At 53.8% G+C, this 25,040-nt stretch overlaps 1 protein-coding gene across 3 annotated transcripts in view; it reads left to right on the top strand.

Moving 5' to 3' along the window:
- Positions 1–20,919, top strand: part of LOC116953298 (uncharacterized) — a 32,315-nt gene extending 11,396 nt beyond the window's left edge. For all 3 annotated transcript variants that reach the window (XM_032973380.2, XM_032973381.2, XM_076075002.1), the window contains exons 6-15: positions 310–435; positions 10,359–10,441; positions 11,356–11,481; positions 12,577–12,622; positions 12,932–13,065; positions 13,435–13,563; positions 14,985–15,105; positions 15,845–15,979; positions 17,175–17,309; positions 17,949–20,919. In XM_032973380.2, the coding sequence (XP_032829271.2) occupies positions 310–435; positions 10,359–10,441; positions 11,356–11,481; positions 12,577–12,622; positions 12,932–13,065; positions 13,435–13,563; positions 14,985–15,105; positions 15,845–15,979; positions 17,175–17,309; positions 17,949–18,418 (1,505 nt within the window). In that variant the 3' untranslated portion in view covers positions 18,419–20,919. The remainder of the gene's footprint in view (positions 1–309; positions 436–10,358; positions 10,442–11,355; positions 11,482–12,576; positions 12,623–12,931; positions 13,066–13,434; positions 13,564–14,984; positions 15,106–15,844; positions 15,980–17,174; positions 17,310–17,948) is intronic.
- The last annotated feature ends 4,121 nt before the right edge of the window (positions 20,920–25,040 follow it).

The following is a 25,040-nucleotide window of genomic DNA, read 5'->3' as shown; positions in this document are numbered from 1 at the left end:
ATCATCATCATCGCTGTCATCATTACCATCATGCCACTGCTGGCGGAAGGGCCCCCACTCGACGTAGCTCGAGAGAGAAAGTATTTTGGCCTCCACTTCCACCTTAAAGGAGGTGGGAGTACCCACACTTTACCCGGCCACACGCCACCTGCCAAACAAACGACTGTGCCGCCGCCCGTTTACACCGCTGGGTGGGTAGAGGTGGCCGCGGGGATTTGAGAAACCCACGTGGCCGACCGCTCCACCCCGTATGGCTTTGTGTGCGAGCGGGATTCTGATGATTGCGGCGGTGGTGCTGGTGGTGTGCAGGCCGAGGCTGCGAGCGGGAGCTGGTGGCGGCAGGCGTCGTCGCGTCTCTGGCCGTGCTCGCTAAGTCGTACGAGCTCCCCGTGCAGCGGAGCGCGGTCACCGCTGTCCACTCGCTCGCTCGCACGGGTACCTACTCGCTCGCTCGCTCACTCACCCATACGGGTACCTACTCGCTCGCTCGCTCACTCACTCATACGGGTACCTACTCGCTCGCTCGCTCACTCACCCATACGGGTACCTACTCGCTCGCTCGGTCACTCACTCATACGGGTACCTACTCGCTCGCTCGCTCACTCACTCATACTGGTACCTACTCGCTCGCTCGCTCACTCACTCACTCATACGGGTACCTACTCGCTCGCTCGGTCACTCACTCATACGGGTACCTACTCGCTCGCTCGCTCACTCACTCATACTGGTACCTACTCGCTCGCTCACTCACTCACTCAAAGGGGTACCTACTCGCTCGCTCACTCACTCGTTCGCTCACTCACTCGCTCGCTCGTTCACTGACGCGCTCACTCATACAGGTACCCACTCGCTTACTCGCTCGTTCACTCACTCATACGGGTACCTCCTTGTTCGCTCATTCACTCACTCACGTGGGTATCGACACCACTCACTAACTCACAATGTATATAAACACAAAGGAAAAGTTCATATTCATTCTGGCACAAAGAGGCGGTATGGCCGGGACCACGCCCTGCCGCCTTTGATAAATATCAAAGGCGGCAAGGCGTGGTCCCGGCCATCATCTCTGGTGTTGGCGGGAATCGAACCTGGATCGCCAGGTTCGTAAGGCAGTGCGCTGACCGCTGCGACGCCGCTCTCCGACGTGCGTGCATGCGTACGCACACGCGCATCCCTATTGCGTACCGGCTATCATCGTCGTAACCGGCTCCTTAATTTTGCTGTCGTTATGTCTACGAGCCAAACATTTGACGCTTTGGCGGTGGTGGCGATGGGGTGGTGGCGGCAGCGACGCTGGCGGCGGTCGCGGTGCTGTGCCCGCGTGTGCCCCCAACGCGCGAGCAGTCCCATCGGAGCCACCACGGCGCTGCGCTAGAGCCGTGGGGCGATTCGTTTGTTTCGGGGCGGCGAGGCGGCGCAGGGGATTCCGCAGCGTTGAAACGCTTTTGACGGCCCTCTGCGTCCTCTCCCCGCCCGGCCTCCCTGACCGATCGCTGACGCTCATCGGCGGCAGGGTGACGGTGGTGGCGCAGTGGTGACGCTCGTGCCCACGACGACAAGGGAGCCGGGTTCGATTCCGGACTCGGGCGCCTTTCTGCGTGGAGTTTCTCTGTTGTCCCCCAGTTCTGCACAGAACGAGTGTGTGAGGGGGAGCGGTGGTGCAGCGGTTAGCACCACGCTGCGCCACGAGCCCGGAGACCCGAGTTCGATTCCCGCTCGCGGCCAGTTCCAGTGAGGATTATCTGAATCGGTTGTGGGCCTCTCCTAGGTCGACTCAGCTTCAAATGAGTAGCCGGTGCGGTGCGTCAACACCGCCACTGGGGGAGAGACAAAGGCGGCCGGGCGTGGCGGTAGCCAACCGCTCACATTGTGTGCCGTGCCGTACACACAGGGCGGTACAGTGGCAACGTTTGTGTCTAACAGCAAAGAAGGACCCGATGGGCTCAATTCCTGATTCAGGCCCCTTGCTGTTTGGCATGTGTATGTTCTACCCTCCTGTCGCACAGAGCGTGCGAGTGTGTGAAGTGTGTGAAGTGTGCCCTCCCCTCGTTCTGCAGTGTGAGTGCGTGGAAGTGGGATTTCGTTTCCCGCTCACGGCCAATATCGGCGACAAATATTACGTGAACTGGTCCTGGGCCTCCCCTAGGTCGACTCAGCCTCAAATGAATACCTGGTGTGGTGTGTAAACATTGCAACTAGGGAGACAAAGGCGGCCGGGCATGGTGCTGGCTACCCAACCCCTCGTGTGCCGTTCTGGCCTTCAAAGGTGCTCGCTTACAGCACTTGCCCCAACAGTCTTTCAGGCTAAACGGGGGATCTGTGTCTTTGTGGGAGTGTGTCAGAGTCCGTGAGTGTGTGTAGAGTTTGTATTCTCTCCCCCTGTTCTGGGTGAGCTTCTTCCGGGTTCTCCAGTTTCACTCCCACGACTGAGACAGACACGCACACAATGCAACTGGCCAACACATCCCAGATAGGCTGAACGAAAAGTTGCTTGCAAATTAACAGCAAGAAAAGTTTTGCAGGACCCTCGTGGGAAAGTATCGTGCGACTCGGCGAGACTTCGCTGGGGAAACAAGCGTAAATGTAAACATAAGTAACAAACAACACGTATAACTGCTCGTGCACATGAACTAGCACACACACACACCGCGTTCTGGTAGGAATATATTATTTTTACACATTATGTGATGGTGATACCGCTGCAGCATCGGAAGTGGTGCACAACCCACAACAACAATCCACATTCATAAATAAAAAGTTTCTATAATAGACGATGTTTTGGCCTACTGTCCATCTTCATCAGAGTACACAAATTAGCGTTCACTGTAATACTGTTTTTATATCTCGTAGCTTTGCGGCTTTGTCCAAATCCTGGCGACCAGTACTCCTACAAAACGGCGTAAGGTCGGGCCTCACGGTCATTACAAATTTTATCGCCGGCGTTTTACAAAGGTCGACTCTTTGAGCGTCTTCCCCTGCGGTTGCCTCTCAGACGCCAACACAGACGCAGCATTCGCGAGCGGGGAGAATCACCAAACGAGGACTGCCCACCCACCCACCCACCTCCGAAATTACTGTTCTTGAAGCTCAAATCGTTTGAATTCCTCGCAATCCGTTCTCTGTTTTGCACCTGCAAAATGTCACTCTCTTTAAGTTTCCGAGAAGACTCCATTAATCTTGCGACCTGACAATAGAATAGTCGAACCAGAGAGAGGTGCGTCGCTGTCAACTCAGTCAAAGGTGACAGCCTCCCCCTGAGCAAGCCGGGGCAATGCTCCTCTGCGGCGGCCCCCGAGGGCAGTGCCGGGAAGTTCCCTCCGCCGGGTTCGCGGGCGCTGTGGCCGGCGCACGCCAGTCGAAGCGCCGGTTTGGCAGGCACCGATCAAAGGCTGAGATGGCCCACGAATGTGCCGTGCCGTGGCGTGCTCAACCACATTCGTAAATCCCGCTGCTGGTGTTTTGATGCGCCGCATGAGGTGCTCGTTTAAGGCCGAGTTGGCAGAGGTGGTGGTTGTGGGGGTGCCGGATGAAGCAAGTGCGGGGCCTGTAGCATTTGTTATAAAGGGGCCAGAATGAAAATAAAAACACGAATGTTTAACTTGCACAGTAAAGTAATTGTATTTTTTTCATTTGCTATACAGTCAGATAATATGACAAATCGCTAACCTTAAACACCAGGTCGTAAAAGTTGAAGACGGTATAGTACTATAGTAATAGAGCAAGTGCAGAATCACTGAACCGGAATTGATAGCTTGAAAGCATTTAGCGCAGGGCCCTTGAAAGTGCGGGGCCCGGAGCATTTGTAGCTACTTGTGTAGCTACTGTTGCTACTTGTATAATCTGGCACTGCGTGGTGGTGGGGGTGGTGGTGGTGTTGGTGGTGCTGGGGGTGCCGGTAGTTCAGATATCGCTCGCCGCCGCCTTTGGCCGCACTGCTCCTCACATCAACGCGTCCGTCAATACGCGCGCCGTGTGACCCAAGACGGAAACATGTATACATCGGCAACGTTTCGGGCAATGACCCTGGTCCATGGCACATAGAGAGGGCCAGTAGAGAGGCAGGGTGGATTGTCACAAATAGTTGGAGACTGCACTTTACAACAAAGATCGAAAGTTCCTCCGTGTAGCAGGCAAGTGCTGTTAGCGAGCACCTATGAAGGCGCGCGAGGGGGTGGGTGGCCAGCACCACGCCCGGCCGCCTTTGTCTCCCCAGTGTCGATGTTTACACACCGCACCAGGTACTCATTTGAGGCCGAATCGACCTAGGGGAGGCCCAGGACCGGTTCAGATAATCGTCGCCGGTGTCGGCCGCGACCTCGGGTCGCCCGGGTTCGTAGCGCGGCGTCCTGCCCGCTACCACCACCGCTCCCAACATGCTTCACACATGCTTCACAACATGCTCCGCAACATGCTTCACACATGCTCCACAACACACGCACACACGACGAGTCGACAGGCGCCGCCCGCGGTGAGAGTCATCGCGAGGGATGACAGCCAGAACAGGGCGGACAGCGCGCTGCATTCGGGAACGGGTTTGTTGGGTGCACACAGTGGGTGTGAGTGTTTGTGTGTCTGTGTGTGTCTGTCTGTGTGTGTCTGTGTGTGTCTGTGTGTGTGTGTATGTCTGTGTGTGTCTGTGTGTCTGTGTGTGTCTGTCTGTGTGTGTCTGTGTGTCTGTGTGTGTCTGTGTCTGTCTGTCTGTGTCTGTGTGTGTCTGTGTGTGTCTGTGTGTGTCTGTCTGTGTGTGTCTGTCTGTGTGAGTGTGTCTGTGTGTGTGTCTATGTCTCTGTGTGTCTGTGTGTGTCTCTGTGTGTCTGTGTGTGTGTCTGTCTGTATGTCTGTGTCTCTGTGTGTCTGTGTCTGTGTGAGTGTGTCTCTGTGTCTGTGTGTGTGTCTGTGTGAGTGTGTCTGTGTGTGTGTGTGTCTGTGTGAGTGTGTCTGTGTCTCTGTGTGTCTGTCTCTGTGTGTCTCCGTGTGTGTCTGTGTGTCTCTGTGTGTCTGCGCGTCTGTGTGTTTGTCTGTGTGAGTGTGTCTGTGTGTGTGTATGTGTGTGTCTGTGTGAGTGTGTCTGTGTGTCTGGCAAAACAACCCCCTACCTCCTCGCGGTGCCGGACGGGCAACTCTGTCGTGGACAGTGCTGTGGGAGGAGGGCCAATTCCGATTGGCTTCTCCCCTCACGGCGTCTGTGACCACCACAGTGGCTAAACGGGGACTCTGCACGGGTGCGAGAGGCTGGTAACCCCTCCACCTTCAAAATTTCACCACTAAACCACGACTGAAATATGTAACTAATAATCTTGTGCCGGAGGCCGTGGGGGGACAGGCGTCTATGACGTCTCCTGGCCAAACCCCAATTGGCGGAGCCAGGAGATTGAATCTCTACCCTCGGGGCTCCTCCAGAAACAACGAAAAACCACTTCGTGTGGCCACGTTGAATGTTCGAACACTCACTGCGGAGGAGAGGCTGCCACTCCTCTGTCGGGAGCTGGACCGGTACCGCCTGGATCTCTGTGGCATTCAGGAGGTCCGGTGGACCGGTTCTGGCTCCTGCCACCATGAGGGGTGGACAGTCCTCTACTCGGGGCAGCAGACTACCAAACAACAGGGTGTGGCTCTTCTTTTGAACAAAAGAATGAAGTGGGCGTGGGAGCATGGCGGTGAGGTGTGGGAAGCTGTAAGCCCCAGGCTACTTTGGGCTCGCCTTCCCATCAACCGGAGGCGAGGTGTGGTGGTCGTGGTTACTTATGCTCCCACCGAAGACGAACCTCCGTGGAGGGATGCAGGCAAAGCCGATGAGTCAGATGCCTTCTATGACCTCCTGTCACAGGTGCTGGCTAAAGTGGCCCATCGGGACAGAGTCATCTTGTTGGGTGACTTCAATGCCCGAGTTGGTCATGATGCTGGCACCTGGTCTGGAGTGATTGGAGGGCATGGGCCAGATCAGCTCAATGACAACGGTAGGAGGCTGCTAGATTTTTGTGCAGCCCATGGGCTTGTAATTACCAACACGCTGTTCCGGCATCGGCGCATCCACAAAACATCATGGATGCATGCCGGGTCCAAGCAAGAACATCTGCTGGACTACATAGTGATGGACCAGCGGATGCGAGCCCATGTCCTTGACACCAGGACCTACCGTGGAGCTGATCTGCCCTCTGACCATCGACTTGTCATCTGTAAGAGGCGCCTACCATTCTTACACTCCGGTGGTGGGTGTACATCCAGGACCCCATTCCAACCTAAAGTGGCCTGGTCTCAGTTATCTGATGAAAGTTGCAAGCGAGAATTTCATCATTGCTTGCGGCTGGGAATGGCATCGTCCCCGACTCCTCCTGATGTCGAGGGTAAATGGGCGAGGTTTAGGACTGTGACTCATGCAGCTGCAATGGCTGCTTTTGGTACGCGGTCCAGACCTCCCCAGAGACCCTGGCTGACAGAGGAGGTGTTCAGGATGGTTGAGAAAAAGCGACAGGCCCACTGTCATCGGCTACAGAATCCCACGTCAGAGAATGAGGAGGCTTACCGCAGCCTTCTCTCGGAGGTTCGGAGAGCCGTGAGGTGCTGCAAGGATGGGTGATGGTCGCTGGTTGCTCAGGAGATGGAGTCTGCCTCAGTGACCCGCGATCACAAGAGGCACGTGTGTTGTTGTTATTGAGAGGCTCGTGTGTTGTTGTTGAGAGGCTCGTGTGTTATTGTTGTTATTGAGAGGCTTGTGTGTTGTTATTGTTGTTATTGAGAGGCTTGTGTGTTGTTATTGTTGTTATTGAGAGGCTCGTGTGTTGTTGTTGTTGAGAGGCTCGTGTGTTGTTGTTGAGAGGCTCGTGTGTTGTTGTTGTTGTTGAGAGGCTCGTGTGTTGTTGTTGAGAGGCTCGTGTGTTGTTATTGTTGTTGTTGAGAGGCTCGTGTGTTGTTGTTGAGAGGCTCATGTGCTGTAGTTGTTGTTGAGAGGCTCGCGTGTTGTTGAGAGGCTCCTGTGTTGTTGTTGTTGTTGTTGAGAGGCTCGTGTGTTGTTATTGTTGTTGTTATTGTTGTTGTTGAGAGGCTCGTGTTGTTGTTGAGAGGCTCGTGTGTTGTTGTTGTTGAGAGGCTCGTGTGTTGTTGTTGAGAGGCTTGTGTGTTGTTGTTGTTGTTGTTGAGAGGCTCGTGTGTTGTTGTTGTTGTTGAGAGGCTCGTGTGTTGTTGTTGTTGGTGTTGAGAGGCTCGTGTGTTGTTGTTGGTGTTGTTGAGAGGCTCGTGTGTTGTTGTTGAGAGGCTTGTGTGTTGTTGTTGTTGTTGTTGTTGAGAGGCTCGTGTGTTGTTGTTGGTGTTGAGAGGCTCGTGTGTTGTTGTTGTTGGTGTTGAGAGGCTCGGGATGAGTGTGGCACGCGGGCGGCTCGCGGTGTGCGCCCCGTGGCACGGAGTAGGCGCGAGTCCGTGGCGAGGGGGGGGGGGTCCGGGTTGTACCCCTCAGACCCCTCATCAGCGCCCCACCGCATGGCAGACCAATTCAGACCCTGATTGGCCATGCCCGTGGCACCTTTCAAATCTCGTACGCCGTGTGAACCTAAAAACTCAATTTCCCTGCACAAGAATACGGGCAAACCGTATGGGTTGACAGCTCTGGGTTGGTGTTGTTGTTGTTTGTGTGTCCGTCTGTCTCTGTGCACTCCCTCCCCGTGGGGAGCGGTGGCGCAGTGGTTAGCGCGCTGGCGGGTTCGTGATGCACACTGCACTACGATTCGGGCGACCAGAGTTTGATCCGGTGCTGAGCCTCCCCTAGGTCGACGCAGCCTTAAATGAGTACTTGGTGCGGTGTGTTAAACAGCAACACTGGGAATACAAAAGCAGCTACGCGTGGTGTTGGCTACACCACCTCCTCATTTCTATAGAACGGATTTTTGTGTTGATAGTTTGTTGTCCTTAACCCGCACATCCCGATGAGCACGGTTGGCTACGCACGGTGCGAAAGAAGTTCAACATACGTACGTACAGGGCGTTGCAGTGGCAACATTCGTGTCTAACAGCAATTCCTGATTCGGGCACCTTGCTGTTTGGGATGTGTATGTTCTACCCTCCTTACGCACAGAGCGTGCGAGTGTGTGAAGTGTGTGAAGTGTGCTCTCCCCTCGTTCTGCAGTGTGAGTGCGTGTGCGTGTGTTGGGGGAGCGGTAGTGCAACGGTTAACGCGCTGCGCTACGAACCCGGCGTCCCTATTTCGATTCCCGCTCACGGCCAATATCGGCGACAATTATCTGAACCGGTCATGGGCCTCCACTAGGTCGACACAGCCTCAAATGAGTACCTGGTGCGGTGGGTAAACATCGCCATTCAGGATACAAAGGCGGCCGGGCGTGGTGCTGGCCACCCACCCCCTCGTGTGCCATTCTGGCCTTCATAGGTGCTCGCTAACAACACTTTCCCCAACAGTCTTCAGGCTATACGGGGGATACTCTTTGGTTCTATTGGGTAAAGTCACGTAGGTAAAAAAATAAAATAACAAAAATCACGACGTTTCGGCCACAACACAAGCGGCCTTCATCAGGTGAAGGGATCAGGCTGTCTCGAGGACAGCGCTGGAGTGAAACACAGCCACGCTCAGACCGCGGACCTTTAAGCTGTGTGCGAGCAAACAAGGTGTCCTGACAAAGAAATTAGCATAAAAATTAGCATTTGATTGGCCGATTTTAGAAAAGAGGTGGTGTACGTGCCGGTGGACTTGCCGTTTGGCGCAGGGGGGGGGGGGGGGGGGAGTTTACCTATTAATGGTGTGAAAAGGGAATTTATAAGAGCTGCGAAAGTTTGGGGTACCACTACTTGAAAAATATACTGTACCATTGAAATTAGTTTTAATGTTTAGTTCGATTTAGAACATCTTTCCAATGGTTGCTTAATTTGAAACCATCTTCTCGGTTGAAATTGTGTCTGTGTTTGTAGATCTGAATTGCCTCGTGAACAAATCTCTGATAAAAACCCGTGGGTTTGCAAAGAACCTTGGTATCGGAGAAAATTATATCGTGATCACCCACAGCGTTGTAACAGTGATCAGCCACGGCAGAAGATATAATTTTCTCTGATACCAAGGTTCTTTGCAAACCCCAACCGAGAAGATGGTTTCAAATTAAGCAACCATTGGAAAGATGTTCTAAATCGAACTAAACATTAAACTAATTTCAATGGTACAGTATATTTTTCAAGTAGTGGTACCCCAAACTTTCGCAGCTCTTATAAATTCCCTTTTCACACCATCAATAGGTAAACTCCCCCCCCCCCCTGCGCCAAACGGCAAGTCCACCGGCACGTACACCACCTCTTTTCTAAAATCGGCCAATCAAATGCTAATTTTTATGCTAATTTCTTTGTCAGGACACCTTGTTTGCTCGCACACAGCTTAAAGGTCCGCGGTCTGAGCGTGGCTGTGTTTCACTCCAGCGCTGTCCTCGAGACAGCCTGATCCCTTCACCTGATGAAGGCCACTTGTGTTGTGGCCGAAACGTCGTGATTTTTGTTATTTTATTTTTTTACCTACGAAAGCTTTAAATCTAGAATATACGGGGGATCTTTGTCTTTGTGTAGTATGCTCTCCCCTGCAGTGTGAGTGTGGGAGTGTGTAAGGGTTGTATTCTCTTCCCCCCATCCTGTGTGGGTTTCCACCGGGCGCTCCGTTCTCCTCCCATAGCTAAACCCACACACGCAGTGGAACTGGCATTGGCCACACATCCCCATGTAGCGAGGAACAACCTGGAAAAACAATCCTAGCATGCATTCCGACCTTTAAGGCCTCGCACGTGTGCCAATGTGGCCCCATTGGGAGCGGTGGTGCAGCGGTTAGCACACTGCGTTATGAATCCAACAACTCGAATCCGATGAGCTACAAAGCTTTTTTTCACAAATGTCCAGTAATTGATTTCCGCTTCCAGCCGGCGTCGGATATCGGAACCTGTCCTGGGGCTCCCCAAGGGCCGACTCAACCTTACACGAGCACCTGCGTAAAACGTCAGCATTGGGGAGACAAAGGCGGCCGGGGCGTGGTTTCTGGCCGCCCGGGCCTCGCGCGTGCCGTGCCGACCTTCGCGGCTGCTCGCTAGCAGCACTTGCCAGAACAGTCCACTGAAGACTACGTGGGGAGGGGCAGGGATTCTTGTCTATGTCATTGTAGGCTGAGTAAGCCTTCGATGAGAGTCTGCCGTGGTGAAGTAAAGAAGAATACAAAACAATGGGAACAGCTGGGGACAACAGCGGGGGGACTTCCCCAGGCCACGCCTCGGACAGCCGTGCCGGCTTTCACACGTGCTCGCTCAACTGCACTTGCCCTAAATAGCCTGTGGTAGAGACTGCATGGGTCATCTTTATCTTTGTTTCCTGTGTGCGTGTGTGCGCAGAGACCGGGAGGGCAGCACTGCACAGTGAAGGGGCCCTGCCTGTACTCGTGCTGCTGTTACAGTCGGGTGACCCAGAGGTCCAGGTAAGGCTGAGGTCATCGCTCCCTCACCTACACCTCACTCGAGTGTGCATCGTCGTCGTCGTCGTCAGCCGTGCCCAATCCACTGCTGGACGAATGCCACCCCAAGCCGCCGCCACCGCCTGTCCCCATCTTGCGATGTTAATAACTCCCCCAGCCCCTGCGTACTGCGCACTTTCCACTGCGTGCCTGCCACTAAATCTTGACTCGTCCATCATCCCACCTCGCCATCCCAGTAACACATGGCACGTTGGGCCAACGTTGGGCCAACGGCTGGAACCACACGGCAACGTTGGCCCAACGTTGCCATGCGTTTGCTGCTCCGATTAGCACGATTGGCTACGCACGGGTGTGAAAGAATTTCAACGTGCGTACGGACATACAGGGCAGTGCGCTGGCAACATTCGTGTCGAACAGCAAGGAAGGACCCGACGGGTTCGACTCCTGACTCGTTTTTCTCGTTCCGTCAGTGTCATCCCAAGCGTGTGCCTCTCTCCACGATTCTCTGCACGCTTCCTGGCGCGCACTTCAATCGCGAGACGCTGCCACGGTGGCGAAACGCCGAGCCCCCCCGGACTTGCAATCCGGAGGTCGCCGGTCCAATTCCCTCTTCTGGCACGGCAGTTAGAACGATGGCGGCGCAAGTTTCTTAAACCCCCCCCTCACCCAACGGCATAAATGTGGTTCACCACAGTCGGCCCGATGGGCAGGTCGCGACTGGTGTGGTGAGGTGTGGGTAACTCCACTTATTCCGAGACTAATCGTCGGCGGAAGGGTCGGCCTCTTCGAGCTCCCAGGAGTGGAGGTTCGTCCGTCGTCCAGCGGGCGGGCAGTTGCAGGGCTGCGCCTCTGCGCAGGTGTGAACGCACTTTTTCTCCCACCCCCCCCCCCCCCGCCGCCCGCGATGCCGAGCGCAGCACCGCAGCTGCGCGGCGCTCACGCTGCTGTCCGCGGACGCCCAGAGCAGGGCGCAGCTCCTGTCGATGGGAGACCGCTTCGTTGTGAAGTCGCTCCTCTCGCTCACGTCGTCGTCCGTCGAGAAGGTGGGCACGCGAGTCGCGGCGGGACTTGAGCGGGGGCTGTGGTTAATTTTGCCAACGGCACCGGTGGTGAAAATATTCGTCAATTTTTGTTAAAAATCTGAGTCGGCGATAGCCGGAAATCATCGCGAACGTGGTGATGATGGTGATGATGATGGTGATGATGATGGTGATGATGGTGATGATGGTGGTGATGGTGGTGGTGATTGCGACTGCTGCCAACGAAGACGGGATGCGCGGCCGACTGTGACGAGACGAGACTTCATCATGAGACCTTTTCACCAGTATCAAAGTATGAAGAGTAAGAATAGGTTTTACCCTTTCTGGCAATAAAACAAGAGGTGTTAAAATGTTCAAACACCAAACAGAAACCTTTTTGCTAAGGAATCATGTCAGCCTTAACCACACCTCATTGTGGTGAACATGAAAGCAAACCTGCTCTAATAATATAGAAAACACATTGTCTTTGAAACTGAATGGCACACACCAGAGACAGCCTTCTTAGCTGCCTCTGCCCTACTGGTGGAGTTGTTGAGCCACGATTGGGCAAGAGCACAGCAACCACCTGGGCAACCGGAGAGCACAGATCTGTCTTGCGTCGTCGTTCATCACCACCTGACACGTGATCAAGAAAGCGGGATACATAAACAACAAACAGCGGAGACGTCCGCACGCTAGCGACGTAGCGGCCCGGTCGCAGTCGCACGCAAAACCCGCGGGCCGGCCAGCTGAGGAGCGGAGCTTCGTGTGAGCGGCGACGGTAGCGGCACGCGGCCGTCTGCCCCCCCTCGTTGTGTTCACTGGAAAGGGAAAACCCTGACACCGGTTTCACCTTCCCTGCTTCTCATCGGCAGGGCGCGGGCCACTGCGGTGTCCCGACGTCGCAAGCTGGTGTGAGCACGGCACGAGCAATGTGGTCCAATTCTCTTGCCCATCGCGTCAGGGCGACTGCCGGCATTATTTTATTACACGGCAGTAACCTTGTTGGTGAGGATCAATCAAGTCAAAGCCTGTCCAACATCTGGCTCATCAACATAATTAACACAGCGGTACACAACACGGCAAATGCGTCACCGGTTTTTGTCTGTGTGTTTGCAGGTGTGCGTCCAAGCGTGCGAATGCTGTCGCGTTTTGGTAACGGAGGGTAAGGTTTAAAAACCGTTTCACTCTCGTTTCATTTTCGTAGCGTGAATTGGTTTGGTTTGCAGCGCTTGCGATTTGTACAGACCGAGCGGGGAGTTCTAGGCCCAAAACGTCAAGGCCCAGAACAGCCCGGGACTTGAAATGAACGTGACTATTTTTTGATCAAATAATTTCATTTAATCAACTACAAAGGAGCGCGTAACGCAATCCATGCGCATGCACGATTCTTCTTCCTTGTTCACGTTCCTTCGTTGGCACAGGGAGGGGACCGCCACCTGACCGTTGAATTTGTTTTCGGTCCCTGCCGCAGAACCCGCGCAGCTGACGCTCGTTGCCATGGACGCACTGCCTCAGCTGCACGGCATCCTGGGATCGGGCAGCAGTGCTGCGAGGGGGGCGGCACTTTCACTGCTCAACCGCCTCTCCTCCAACCCCCACCTCCAGGTACAGCGCGGTGGGGGCAGCGGGAGACTCACGCACCCCCTTTACCACCGCACAAGCGAGCCGGGCCCGTGCCGAGCCAGCCTGGCGCGGCTCACGAGGCCCCCGGTTGTTGTTTTTCCACTGCAGGAACCGAGCCGTGCCGGTGACGGCGCGCGGCGAACGATTCGAGACGCGGTCACCACCGCTCAGCGGCCGTGTTGGCGCGTGCGCACGTGTTTTCCCGCGTGCACACGTGCGCGCGTGTGGTCACGTGTGTGCACGTGCGCGCGTGTGGTCACGTGTGTGCACGTGCGCTCGTGTGGTCACGTGTGTGCACGTGCGCTCGTGTGGTCACGTGTGTGCACGTGCGCTCGTGTCGGCGGGGCGCAGGTGGTGATGGTGGAGCACGGAATGCTGCAGGCGCTCGCGCGCGTGCTGGCGGAGGAGTGGGCGAGTCGGGACGCGGTGGTGAATGGCACGGCCGCGGTCGCGCACCTTGGCTTGGCCCGCGGCTCGCAGGTGAGGGTAGTCTCCGGGGGAAGGCTCCGGGGGTAGTCTCCGGGGGTAGTCTCCGCGGGTAGGCCCCGGGGGTAGGCCCCGGGGGTAGGCTCCGGGGGTAGGCCCCGGGGGTAGGCCCCAGGGGTAGGCCCCGGGGGTAGGCCCCGGGGGTAGGCCCCGGGGGTAGGCTCCGGGGGTAGGCCCCGGGGGTAGGCCCCGGGGGTAGGCCCCGGGGGTAGTCTCCGGGGGTAGGCCCCGGGGGTAGGCCCCGGGGGTAGTCTCCGGGGGAAGGCTCCGGGGGTAGGCCCCGGGGGTAGGCCCCGGGGGTAGTCTCCGGGGGTAGGCTCCGGGGGTAGGCCCCGGGGGTAGGCCCCGGGGGTAGTCTCCGGGGTAGGCTCCGGGGGTAGGCTCCGGGGGTAGGCCCCGGGGGTAGGCCCGGGACAACAGAAGCACGAGCCGCCTCCTGTAAATGTGCGGACGGATGGACCTCACGTTTCCCCCGCTACGGCGAGAAGATGCCTATTCCCTGCCTTTAGAGGCTCAAAGGTAAAGGGGCAGCCCTGCAATTGCCGGCTCATGCCGCTGCTGGCAGAAGGGCCTCCCTTAGAAAAGGCTTTAGAGAACCCCTCACTCCCAGCGCCGGGCGGTGCAGGATGCAGCAGCGAGTGTTAGTGGATCGCCGCACAAAATGACTACAAAGTTGTGACGCTCCTTCCTTCCTTCCCGTGGGCATCGGCGGGGTGCAGCACTCTGGCCCTGCCAGCAGCACAGCAAGGCGCGGGCTGATGTCATCTGTCCCTTCTGTGCGGGATAGAGCGTTGCACTGTCGCATGCGTGGGGGCGACACTGCAGAGCGATCGTTGGCGCCGGCTCTCTGCCTGGCAGCCTTCCGGCTTGTCTGTGGCTCCTCAGCGATTGCGAGATGCAATTTACATTCACGACACCATATACAATTTAATCATTAGACGATGTTATTATGAATATTATTATTATTGGGATTTTTACCTCATTACTTTTCCACGCTGACCAGACGTCTTGGAAAAGGCGGGAGCACCCACACTTCATCGCCACACCACACTTCACCGCCACACCACACTTCACCACCACACCACACTTCACCGCCACACCACACTGCACCGCCACACCACACTTCACCGCCACACCACACTTCACCGCCACACCACACTGCACCACCACACCACACTGCACCGCCACACCACACTTCATCGCCACACCACACTTCACCGCCACACCACACTTCACTGCCACACCACACTGCACCGCCACACCACACTTCTCCGCCACACCACACTTCACCACCACACTGCACCGCCACACCACACTTCACCACCACACCACACTTCACCGGCACACCACACTGCACCGCCACACCACACACCACCCGCCAATCGGCTTAACCGTGGCCCTACGTACCGTTGCAGGTGCTTTTAAGCAGCCAATGCGTGGATGTGCTACTTGACCTGCTGGGCACTCTGGATGCAGCCAATCAGAAGGAAGCTCTCGTTGCGACTCTCTCCTCATTGGCCGAGCTTTGCATTGACGGTGAGATCAATGTTGTCGATGAAGCTACGTTATTTCTCTGCACGGTCCCCTTGAAGTGGCGCACACTTGGTTCATCGCCATCGCCGTCATCGTCACTGCCATCATCGTCGTCGTCACCGCCATCGTCGTCGATGTCATCGTCATCGATGACCCACGGCTGTCATGCGCACAGGAAGTGCGCCTCTCACTCCTCGCTCCACTCGCAGCTTGCGTTCCGCTTCCATCACCACTCAGAGCGCCACTCTCCTCTCCCCGCCGTGAGTGCTTCTCCAGCCGTGGTGAATGAGTTTCTCATGGATGTTCCTGATTTGCAGCATGTTTCAGTGACCAAGATTATTTACTCCTTTTTCTTCCTCCTCTTCCTCTCCTCCCCCTCCGACCCTTTCTTCCTGGCGTTCATCGGAATCCCTGGGCGGCTGCCCATCTCGTCCTCTTTCTTTCCCGTCGTTCTTCTGCGCTCCGGTGTCTATTCCGCACTCCCCACCGCGTCCCCTTGTTGGCGTTGACCGTCCGAGGACCGAGGGAGGTCGAGAAGCTCTGTTGTAGAGCTCGATCCTCGTGAATCCCATTCCGCTGCGCCGTCCTCCGCCCAACGGGGCGACGGACGGTGGCCGTGCCCGACGACCCTGCGTCTCACGAGCGCGACGGCGACGGCACGACGTTCCGAACGCGTCGTTTGCCGGCCGTGCGGCGACGGGAGGGCTGAGAGTCCGGATCCTCTGCCCCGCTGATTTCTCAGGAGCTGTGAGGAGGCGCCTCCTGCTGGACTCGTCAGGGTGCCCGGTCGCTCGCGTGGTGGAGATGGCCGCTCACTGCCCGCACACCCAAGGGCGGATCCACGCGATGGACGTCATCTACCACCTGGCCTTGGAAGGTGGCATAAAAGAGAAAGATCCCCCGCATAGCCTTAACAGTCCGTTGGGGCAAGTGCTCTTACTGACCCCTTGGTGGCGGCGTTCGCCGGGGAGGAGTGGCGACTCTAATCTACGTTCGTCTCGAGTCGTGTGACGTGTGACGTATCATGTGACATGTGTCGTGCGTCGTGTGACGTATCGTGTGACATGTGTCGTGCGTCGTGCGACGTATCATGTGACATGTGTCGTGCGTCGTGCGACGTATCATGTGACATGTGTCGTGCGTCGTGTGACGTATCATGTGACATGTGTCGTGCGTCGTGTGACGTATCATGTGACATGTGTCGTGCGTCGTGTGACGTATCATGTGACATGTGTCGTGCGTCGTGTGACGTATCATGTGACATGTGTCGTGCGTCGTGTGACGTATCATGTGACATGTGTCGTGCATCGTGTGACGTATCATGTGACATGTGTCGTGCATCGTGTGACGTATCATGTGACATGTGTCGTGCATCATGTGACGTATCATGTGACATGTGTCGTGTGACGTGTGACGTATCATGTGACATGTGTCGTGCGTCGTGTGACGTATCATGTGACATGTGTCGTTTCTTCGTGTGACGTATCATGTGACGTGTCGTGCGTCGTGTGACGTATCATGTGACATGTGTCGTGCGTCGTGTGACGTATCATGTGACATGTGTCGTGCGTCGTGTGACATATCATGTGACATGTGTCGTGCATCGTGTGACGTATCATGTGACATGTGTCGTGCATCATGTGACGTATCATGTGACATGTGTCGTGCATCATGTGACGTGTGACGTATCATGTGACATGTGTCGTGCGTCGTGCGACGTATCATGTGACATGTGTTGTGCATCGTGTGACGTATCATGTGACATGTGTCGTGCGTCGTGTGACGTATCACGTGACATGTGTCGTGCGTCGTGTGACGTATCACGTGACATGTGTCGTGCATCGTGTGACGTATCATGTGACATGTGTCGTGCGTCGTGTGACGTATCATGTGACATGTGTCGTGCGTCGTGTGACGTATAATGTGACATGTGTCGTGCGTCGTGTGACGTATCATGTGACATGTGTCGTGCGACGTGTGACGTGTGATGTATCATGTGACATGTGACATGTGTCGTGCGACGTGTGACGTGTGACGTATCATGTGACATGTGTCGTGCCCGCCCTGCGCAGATTTTCCCTCCCAGCATCTGGGGCCGCACCTCCCGGCCGTCATCTCCACGCTGGACGACGTCCTGTCGCGCCGGCGAAGCAGCGACCCGCGCCTCCTGCAGGCCGCGCTGCACGCGCTCAGCGGCCTGACGCGCGGTAACTCCCCCACCGCCTCTCGCCCGCACCCTGACCGGCCACGTACAAACAATTGCGGTACGACTAGTTTCGTTACCTTCGCTGGTACCGGTTCCTGTTCTGGCCCATGGACCAGACGACGACACTGTTGATGAGTCCACAAATCTTTTGGCGATCCTGCTGCTCTGTTGGCAGTGGTGCACAAGCACCATCAACAACAACAACAACGGAAGTACTGAACTGGCTCGTCAACACATCTGTCATGAAGAAGGGCCATTGCCGATTGCGGTACACAGGGTGTTCTTCTCTTCATGTCGCGGTGTTGCTGCTGCTGAGTGTTTCGAGTTGTTTTTCCCCTGTAATTAAGATGATCTCATTACGATGGCGATTGTGATGTTCTCATTGCTAGTACTGCTGCTACTGCTGCTACTGCTGCTGCTACTGCTGCTACTGCTGCTACTGCTGCTGCTGCTACTGCTGCTACTGCTGCTACTGCTGCTGCTACTCTTACTACTGCTGCTGCTACTGATGCTGCTACTGCTGCTACTGCTGCTACTGCTGCTGCTCATGAAAACGATGACCCTGCCACGATTGTCGCTCATTATAAGAACGACGATGATTGATGATGACGATGATGATAATGCACACACCCCACCGCAGACCCGGCCGTGTTAGCCATGGTGCAGACCTCTCCTCTGGGCCGGTCCCTCCGCTCTCTGCACGAGGAGGTGGAGGAAACGAGGTGCCTGCTTCGACGCTCCATCGGACACAGCAGCAGCAGCAGCGGCGGCGGCAGCAGCAGCGGCAGCGGCGGTGGCAGCAGCAGCGTCAGCAGCGGCAGCAGCAGCGACGGGGACTCCTCCCCAGAGCCGATTCAGAACATCGACCCTCTCGGTCGTCTTGGCCCTGGGACGCGTCGGCTCTCCGACAGGCCGGGGCTTCCGCCCGCTCTTGGTGGCACTGCCCAAGGGGCGAGCCAAAGTCCAAACGATGACCACAGCGGCGGTGACGACGACGACGTAGATTTTGATGTGATTACTGATGCTGTTCATGATGACGAACATGGCGGTGATGGCGATGTTGAAGCTGGGGCTTGGATCGTGATCTCCTCCGATGACTGCCAACTTTGAACATTTAAACGCAGGCCGACGCTCTGGAAACAAATCGACGAGGCACATTTTATCGACAGTGAAATTGAGCTCTGTAATTTGAAATGCAGAAATGGCAGCAACTATTACATTTGTCGTTTTACGTATCTGCTTAAGTGACAAAGGAGCACTTTGCCCGAGTTTAATCAGGCGCCGCTCTCATTCCAGCGACAGTGATGTGAGTCGTCGTTCTTCATCGCGGTTATGTGGAGCCACTATTGCGGTGGGCTCGTGTGCAGGGTTGGTAGACCACGTTGAGATGGAACTCTTTTTCGACTAAAAATAGATTTTGTTTCTGGAAATGAAGCACCTCGTTTCATTCGTTCACTAATTTAGCAATTTGAACTTTAACAGGGACTCTCAGAGGCGGCGGAAGAATAAACGAGGAAAGGGAAAGGTATATATATTCTTGGTTCTTTCGGTAAAGTCACGTAGAAGGGAAACAATAAAATAACAAAAATATAAAACAATAGATTCGCGCCGTCACGTTCTGTCGGTGTCCGAGGGGTTCGATTTGTTTGGTAAACGAAACAAAAACGGAGTAACGTGAAGAATTCTGGCGAAGATAAAAAAAGATTGCGGGATAAAAAAATGTTTTGTATAAAATCCAGAAAAATCTTGAGAAAACCGCACACTCGCCCGGCCATGGCTCCCAGGGCCTTTGCGTGGCTGGAGAATCACTCGCCGGGGGGAGCGAGGAGAATGGCGCTCTGAGTGGCGACGACCCGGAACGCGAGCTGCGAGCTCCGAGTGGAGCGAGGAGCGAGACGCGGACCGCATGGGGATTAAGGCCGTGGGACATCGACGACGACGACGATGATGACGACGATGATGACGACGACGATGACGATGAACCAAGTCTAAAGAAATAGCGCAGCTTCGTATGTAACGCTACCGCGTAGAGTTTCGCGGTTGTTGCAAACCAGGATGCTCGTAACCAGTGGCACAGTAGTGTGGGCCGGTATGGGCCACCGTCGCAAGGAACGTGGCCTTCCCTGTCCAACGTCCGTCTCTCTTGGTAGCCCGGCGCCTGGGCCCCTCTGGCCCGTGGGTTCCGGTGCAATTGCACTGCCTGCACATTCACGTGGCCACATGACAGCTACACTTAGAGCTCGTAACAAGCAACGTGTCCATACGATTTTCATTTATTTCCTTTTTTGGCAATATAACGCGTGAACAAGTTCACATAATGGTCCATTCCATTTTGCTTTCTGATGTTACCGTCGTGTGAATCATTCGCGTGATAAACGTTTGAGGATTATTATATTTTTTCACGTTCTCAAGTGCATTACTGTAGGGGACCGGCAAACAAATAGAGCCGGCGGTGGCCGATGCACCACGCATCGCGATCGACGGGCGGATTGCGTGCGACAATTCTCGTTGCGGCTGATGACGGCGAAGAGACAAACATCCCCGACTTGAGAATTCTCACGTTAAATATGTGACGTCTGCCAGTGGGTGGCGGTAATAGCATGATTACACGTGTTATTAATCTGTCGTAAATATGATTCAATGTTTAGCCGTCTCTACATTTATGATTATTTTTTTTAAACCAGCGTCCCAATGTTCACATTGTCAGAATCAGAATCTTTGTTTCGACTCGAAGGAATCCGATGAGCTATGAAGCTCTTTTTTTCACAGACGTCCAGTCGGGGCACGGGGTGAGCAAAGGTGCATTGTGACAAGGGACGGGGGTGGTGGTGGTGGTGGTGGTGGTGAAAAACAAGACGATAAATTAAATCTATTTACCCAGCAATAATGTCACTTCCCTTATGTAGACAACAACAACAACAATTATTGGGCATTCCCGGGGGTTAAATCGGGGTCATTGTTGGTGAAAGTTTGGTGGTGAAGCACAGAGCCCCCACCCCGTTGAGACCCACCAGCTGTGGCTGGTCGCCGTCGCTTTGGCGAACCGGCCACCGCTCGCAGCTTTTTTGCCTTTTAACAAAAAAAAAATCTTCTTTGGTTCTTTCGGTAAAGTCACGTAGAATGAGAATAAAATAATAAATTGATAAAATAACACAATAAAATTCTCACGACGTTTCGGCCACAACACAAGCGGCCTTCATCAGGTGAAGGGACGAGACAGTCACCTGATGAAGGCCGCTTGTGTTGTGGCCGAAACGTCGTGAGAATTTTATTGTGTTATTTTATTTTATCTTATCAATTTATTATTTTATTCTCATTCTACGTGATTTTACCCAAAGAACCAAAGAAGATGAATCCTTGCAGTCACGAAAGCTTTAAATCGAAAAAAAACACAATCGACTTCGCTGAAGTAGCAACGCCCGTTTAGTCACGTGTGACGATGCCTGGGCGCGATGTACGGTGGGCTTCTAACGCTCCTGGCGGTGTTTCTGACCAGAGAAATTGTTATTTGTACGCCTACCTCCAATGTGTGTCGCGTTAGTTTTATACTCCTCAATCGTCTTGTAACGATCCGTCGATTAAAACGACTCTGCGCTCGTTACGCGTGCGTCGATCGTGCCCCTGTCACTCTCACTTTGCTGTTCGCGAAAATTGTACGCCAACTGGAGCACTGCGGACGGCACAAATCCGTTGCTGTATTGTACTTCTATGGCGCCTACCGGCCTTCGACAGCCCGAGCCGGCGAGCGCGGTGAAGGATGGTCAAGTAACCGTGGAGTCCCGCACGGTGTGGGAGAGGCCCAGTCATCCAGCACTGGATTGACAAATAGGCCGCACGTGTTTCATTTAGCAATCAACAAAAAAACCCTCAATAACGCTGCCTCTACAAATATAAAAAGCGAAATGTCACCGGTGACGTTTTTAGCAAAGGCCATTCTGCATATGAAGGGACGTTGCCCAAAACGTCGCCTGTTTATATATATACAATTTTGTCCAAGGCCATGGTGATATTTGACGGGGAATTCGTGGAGGTTTTTGCTGTCAACTGTGCTTGCGCAACCCACTACCAACACAGCAACACCAGCATCACCAAATGACGTTACATTGAGGAGCATGGAGCGAAGGAAGCTGCACACGAGCAGGGCTGCTGGGAGGGGTGAAGGTCGGGAAAGAGGCCACATTTCCCTGGGCCTCACACAAAAGAGGGCTCCACAGCAGGACAATGTGTTTTTTTAATTTTCGATTTAAAGCTTACGTGACTGCAATGATTCATCTTCTTTGGTTCTTTCGGTAAAGTCACGTAGAATGAGAATACAATAATAAATTGATAAAATAAATTATTGTGTTATTTTATTTTATCAATTTATTATTTTATTCTCATTCTACGTGACTTTACCGAAAGAACCAAAGAAGATGTTTTTTTAATGTTTGAAGGTCACAGATAAGGGCCACCACCACCACGTGGCATTCGGCCCTGGGCCTCCACGGACTTCTGGGTGGCTCTGCATTGGAGGCAGAATAAAGAAGAGGTGACGCCGCTTAGACGGGGACAAATATGATGCGAGTGGACCGATTCCTGAGTCGAGGCCACACGAGACGGAATCCTGACAATTCACCGAATCGCGGAGAGCGAGGATTGTTGGATTGTTACGTGGCCATCAACGATAGACGGGAACCAGCGGTTCTCAACCTGTGGGTTAGGAGACCAACTTAAAACTTGTAGGGGAGGGCTAAAGTGCAGGCTGGGGAGTGGATACCGTGCAGGGGAACACACCTCACTAACACACCTCACTAACACACGCCTCACTAACACACACCTCACTAACACACGCCTCACTAACACACCTCACTAACACACACCTCACACACACCTCACTAACACACCTCACTAACACACCTCACTAACACACACCTCACTAGCACACCCCTTACTAACACACACCTCACTAACACACCTCACTAACACACACCTCACTAACACACCCCTCACTAACACCCCTCACTAACACACCTCACTAACACACCTCACTAACAGACACCTCACTAACACCCCTCACTAACACACACCTCACTAACACACACCTCACTAACACACCTCACTAACACACACCTCACTAACACACCCCTTACTAACACACACCTCACTAACACACCTCACTAACACACACCTCACTGACACACCTCACTAATACACCTCACTAACACACCTCACTGACACACCTCACTAACACACACCTCACTAACACACACCTCACTAACACACACCTCATTAACACACCTCACTAAAAAACCTCACTAACACACCTCTCAAACACACGCCTCACTAACACCTCACTAACACATGCCTCACTAACACACACCTCACTAACACACACCTCACTAACACACACCTCACTAACACACCTCACTAACACACACCTCATTAACACACCTCACTAACACACACCTCACTAACACACACCTCACTAACACACCTCACTAACACACACCTCACTAACACACACCTCACTAACACACGCCTCACTAACACCTCACTAACACACCTCACTAACACACACCTCATTAACACACCTCAATAACACACGCCTCACTAACACACACCTCACTAACACACACCTCACTAACACACACCTCACTAACACACACCTCACTAACACCTCACTAACACACACCTAACTAATACAACTCACTAAAACACCTCACTAACACACCCCTCACTAACACTCCTCACTAACAAACACCTCACTAACACACACCTCACTAATACACGCCTCACTAACACACACCTCACTAACACACACCTCACTAACACACGCCTCACTAACACACACCTCACTAACACACACCTCACTAACACACACCTCACTAACACCTCACTAACACACACCTCACTAACACACACCTCACTAACACACCTCACTAACACACACCTTACTAACACACACCTCACTAACACACACCTCACTAACACACGCCTCACTAACACACACCTCACTAACACGCCTCACTAACACACACCTCACTAACGCACGCCTCACTAACACACGCCTCACTAACACACACCTCACTAACACACACCTCACTAACACACACCTCACTAACACACCTCACTAACACACACCTCACTAACATACGCCTCACTAACACACACCTCACTAACACACCTCACTAACACACACCTCACTGACACACGCCTCACTAACACACGCCTCACTAACACACACCTCACTAACACACGCCTCACTAACACACCTCACTAACACACCTCACTAACACACATCTCACTAACACACACCTCACTAACACACCTCACTAACACACCTCACTAACACACACCTCACACACACACATCACTAACACACACACATCACTAACACACCTCACTAACACACACCTCACTAACACACCTCACTAACACACGCCTCACTAACACACACCTCACTAACACACCTCACTAACACACCTCACTAACACACGCCTCACTAACACACGCCTCACTAACACACACCTCACTAACACACGCCTCACTAACACACCTCACTAACACACACCTCACTAACACACACCTCACTAACACACCTCACTAACACACCTCACTAACACACCTCACTAACACACACCTCACAAACACACACCTCACTAACACACCTCACTAACACACACCTCACTAACGCACACCTCACTAGCACACACCTCACTAACACACACCTCACTAACGCACACCTCACTAACACACGCCTCACTAACACACCTCACTAACACACACCTCACTAACACACACCTCACTAACACCTCACTAACACGCCTCACTAACACACACCTCACTAACACACACCTCACTAACACACCTCACTAACACACACCTCACTACCACACCTCACTAACACACACCTCACTATCACACCTCACTAACACACGCCTCACTAACACACCTCACTAACACACGCCTCACTAACACACACCTCACTAACACACCTCACTAACACACACCTCACTAACACACCTGACTAACACACACCTCACTAACACACACCTCACTAACACACCTCACTAACACACACCTCACTATCCACACCTCACTAACACACACCTCACTAACACACGCCTCACTAACACACACCTCACTAACACACCTCACTAACACACACCTCACTAACACACACCTCACTAACACACGCCTCACTAACACGCCGCACTAACACACACCTCACTAACACACGCCTCACTAACACACGCCTCACTAACACACACCTCACTAACACACACCTCACTAACACACACCTCATTAACACACACCTCACTAACACACGCCTCACTAACACACGCCTCACTAACACACCTCACTAACACACATCACTAACACACGCCTCACTAACACACGCCTCACTAACACACACCTCACTAACAGACACCTCACTAACACACACCTCACTAACACACACCTCACTAACACACCTCACTAACACACACCTCACTAACACACGCCTCACTAACACACACCTCACTAACACACACCTCACTAACACACGCCTCACTAACACAACCTCACTAACACACGCCTCACTAACACACACCTCACTAACACACGCCTCACTAACACACCTCACTAAAACGCCTCACTAACACACGCCTCACTAACACACGCCTCACTAACACACGCCTCACTAACACACGTCTCACTAACACATCTCACTAACACACACCTCACTAACACACCTCACTAACACACGCCT

Source organism: Petromyzon marinus, chromosome 51 (genome assembly GCF_048934315.1).
Source record: "Petromyzon marinus isolate PM22_M1 ecotype Great Lakes invasive population chromosome 51, UKy_Petmar_22M1.pri1.0, whole genome shotgun sequence".
NCBI classification, from domain to species: Eukaryota; Metazoa; Chordata; class Hyperoartia; order Petromyzontiformes; family Petromyzontidae; genus Petromyzon; species Petromyzon marinus.
This window is presented reverse-complemented; position numbering and strand designations above follow the sequence as displayed.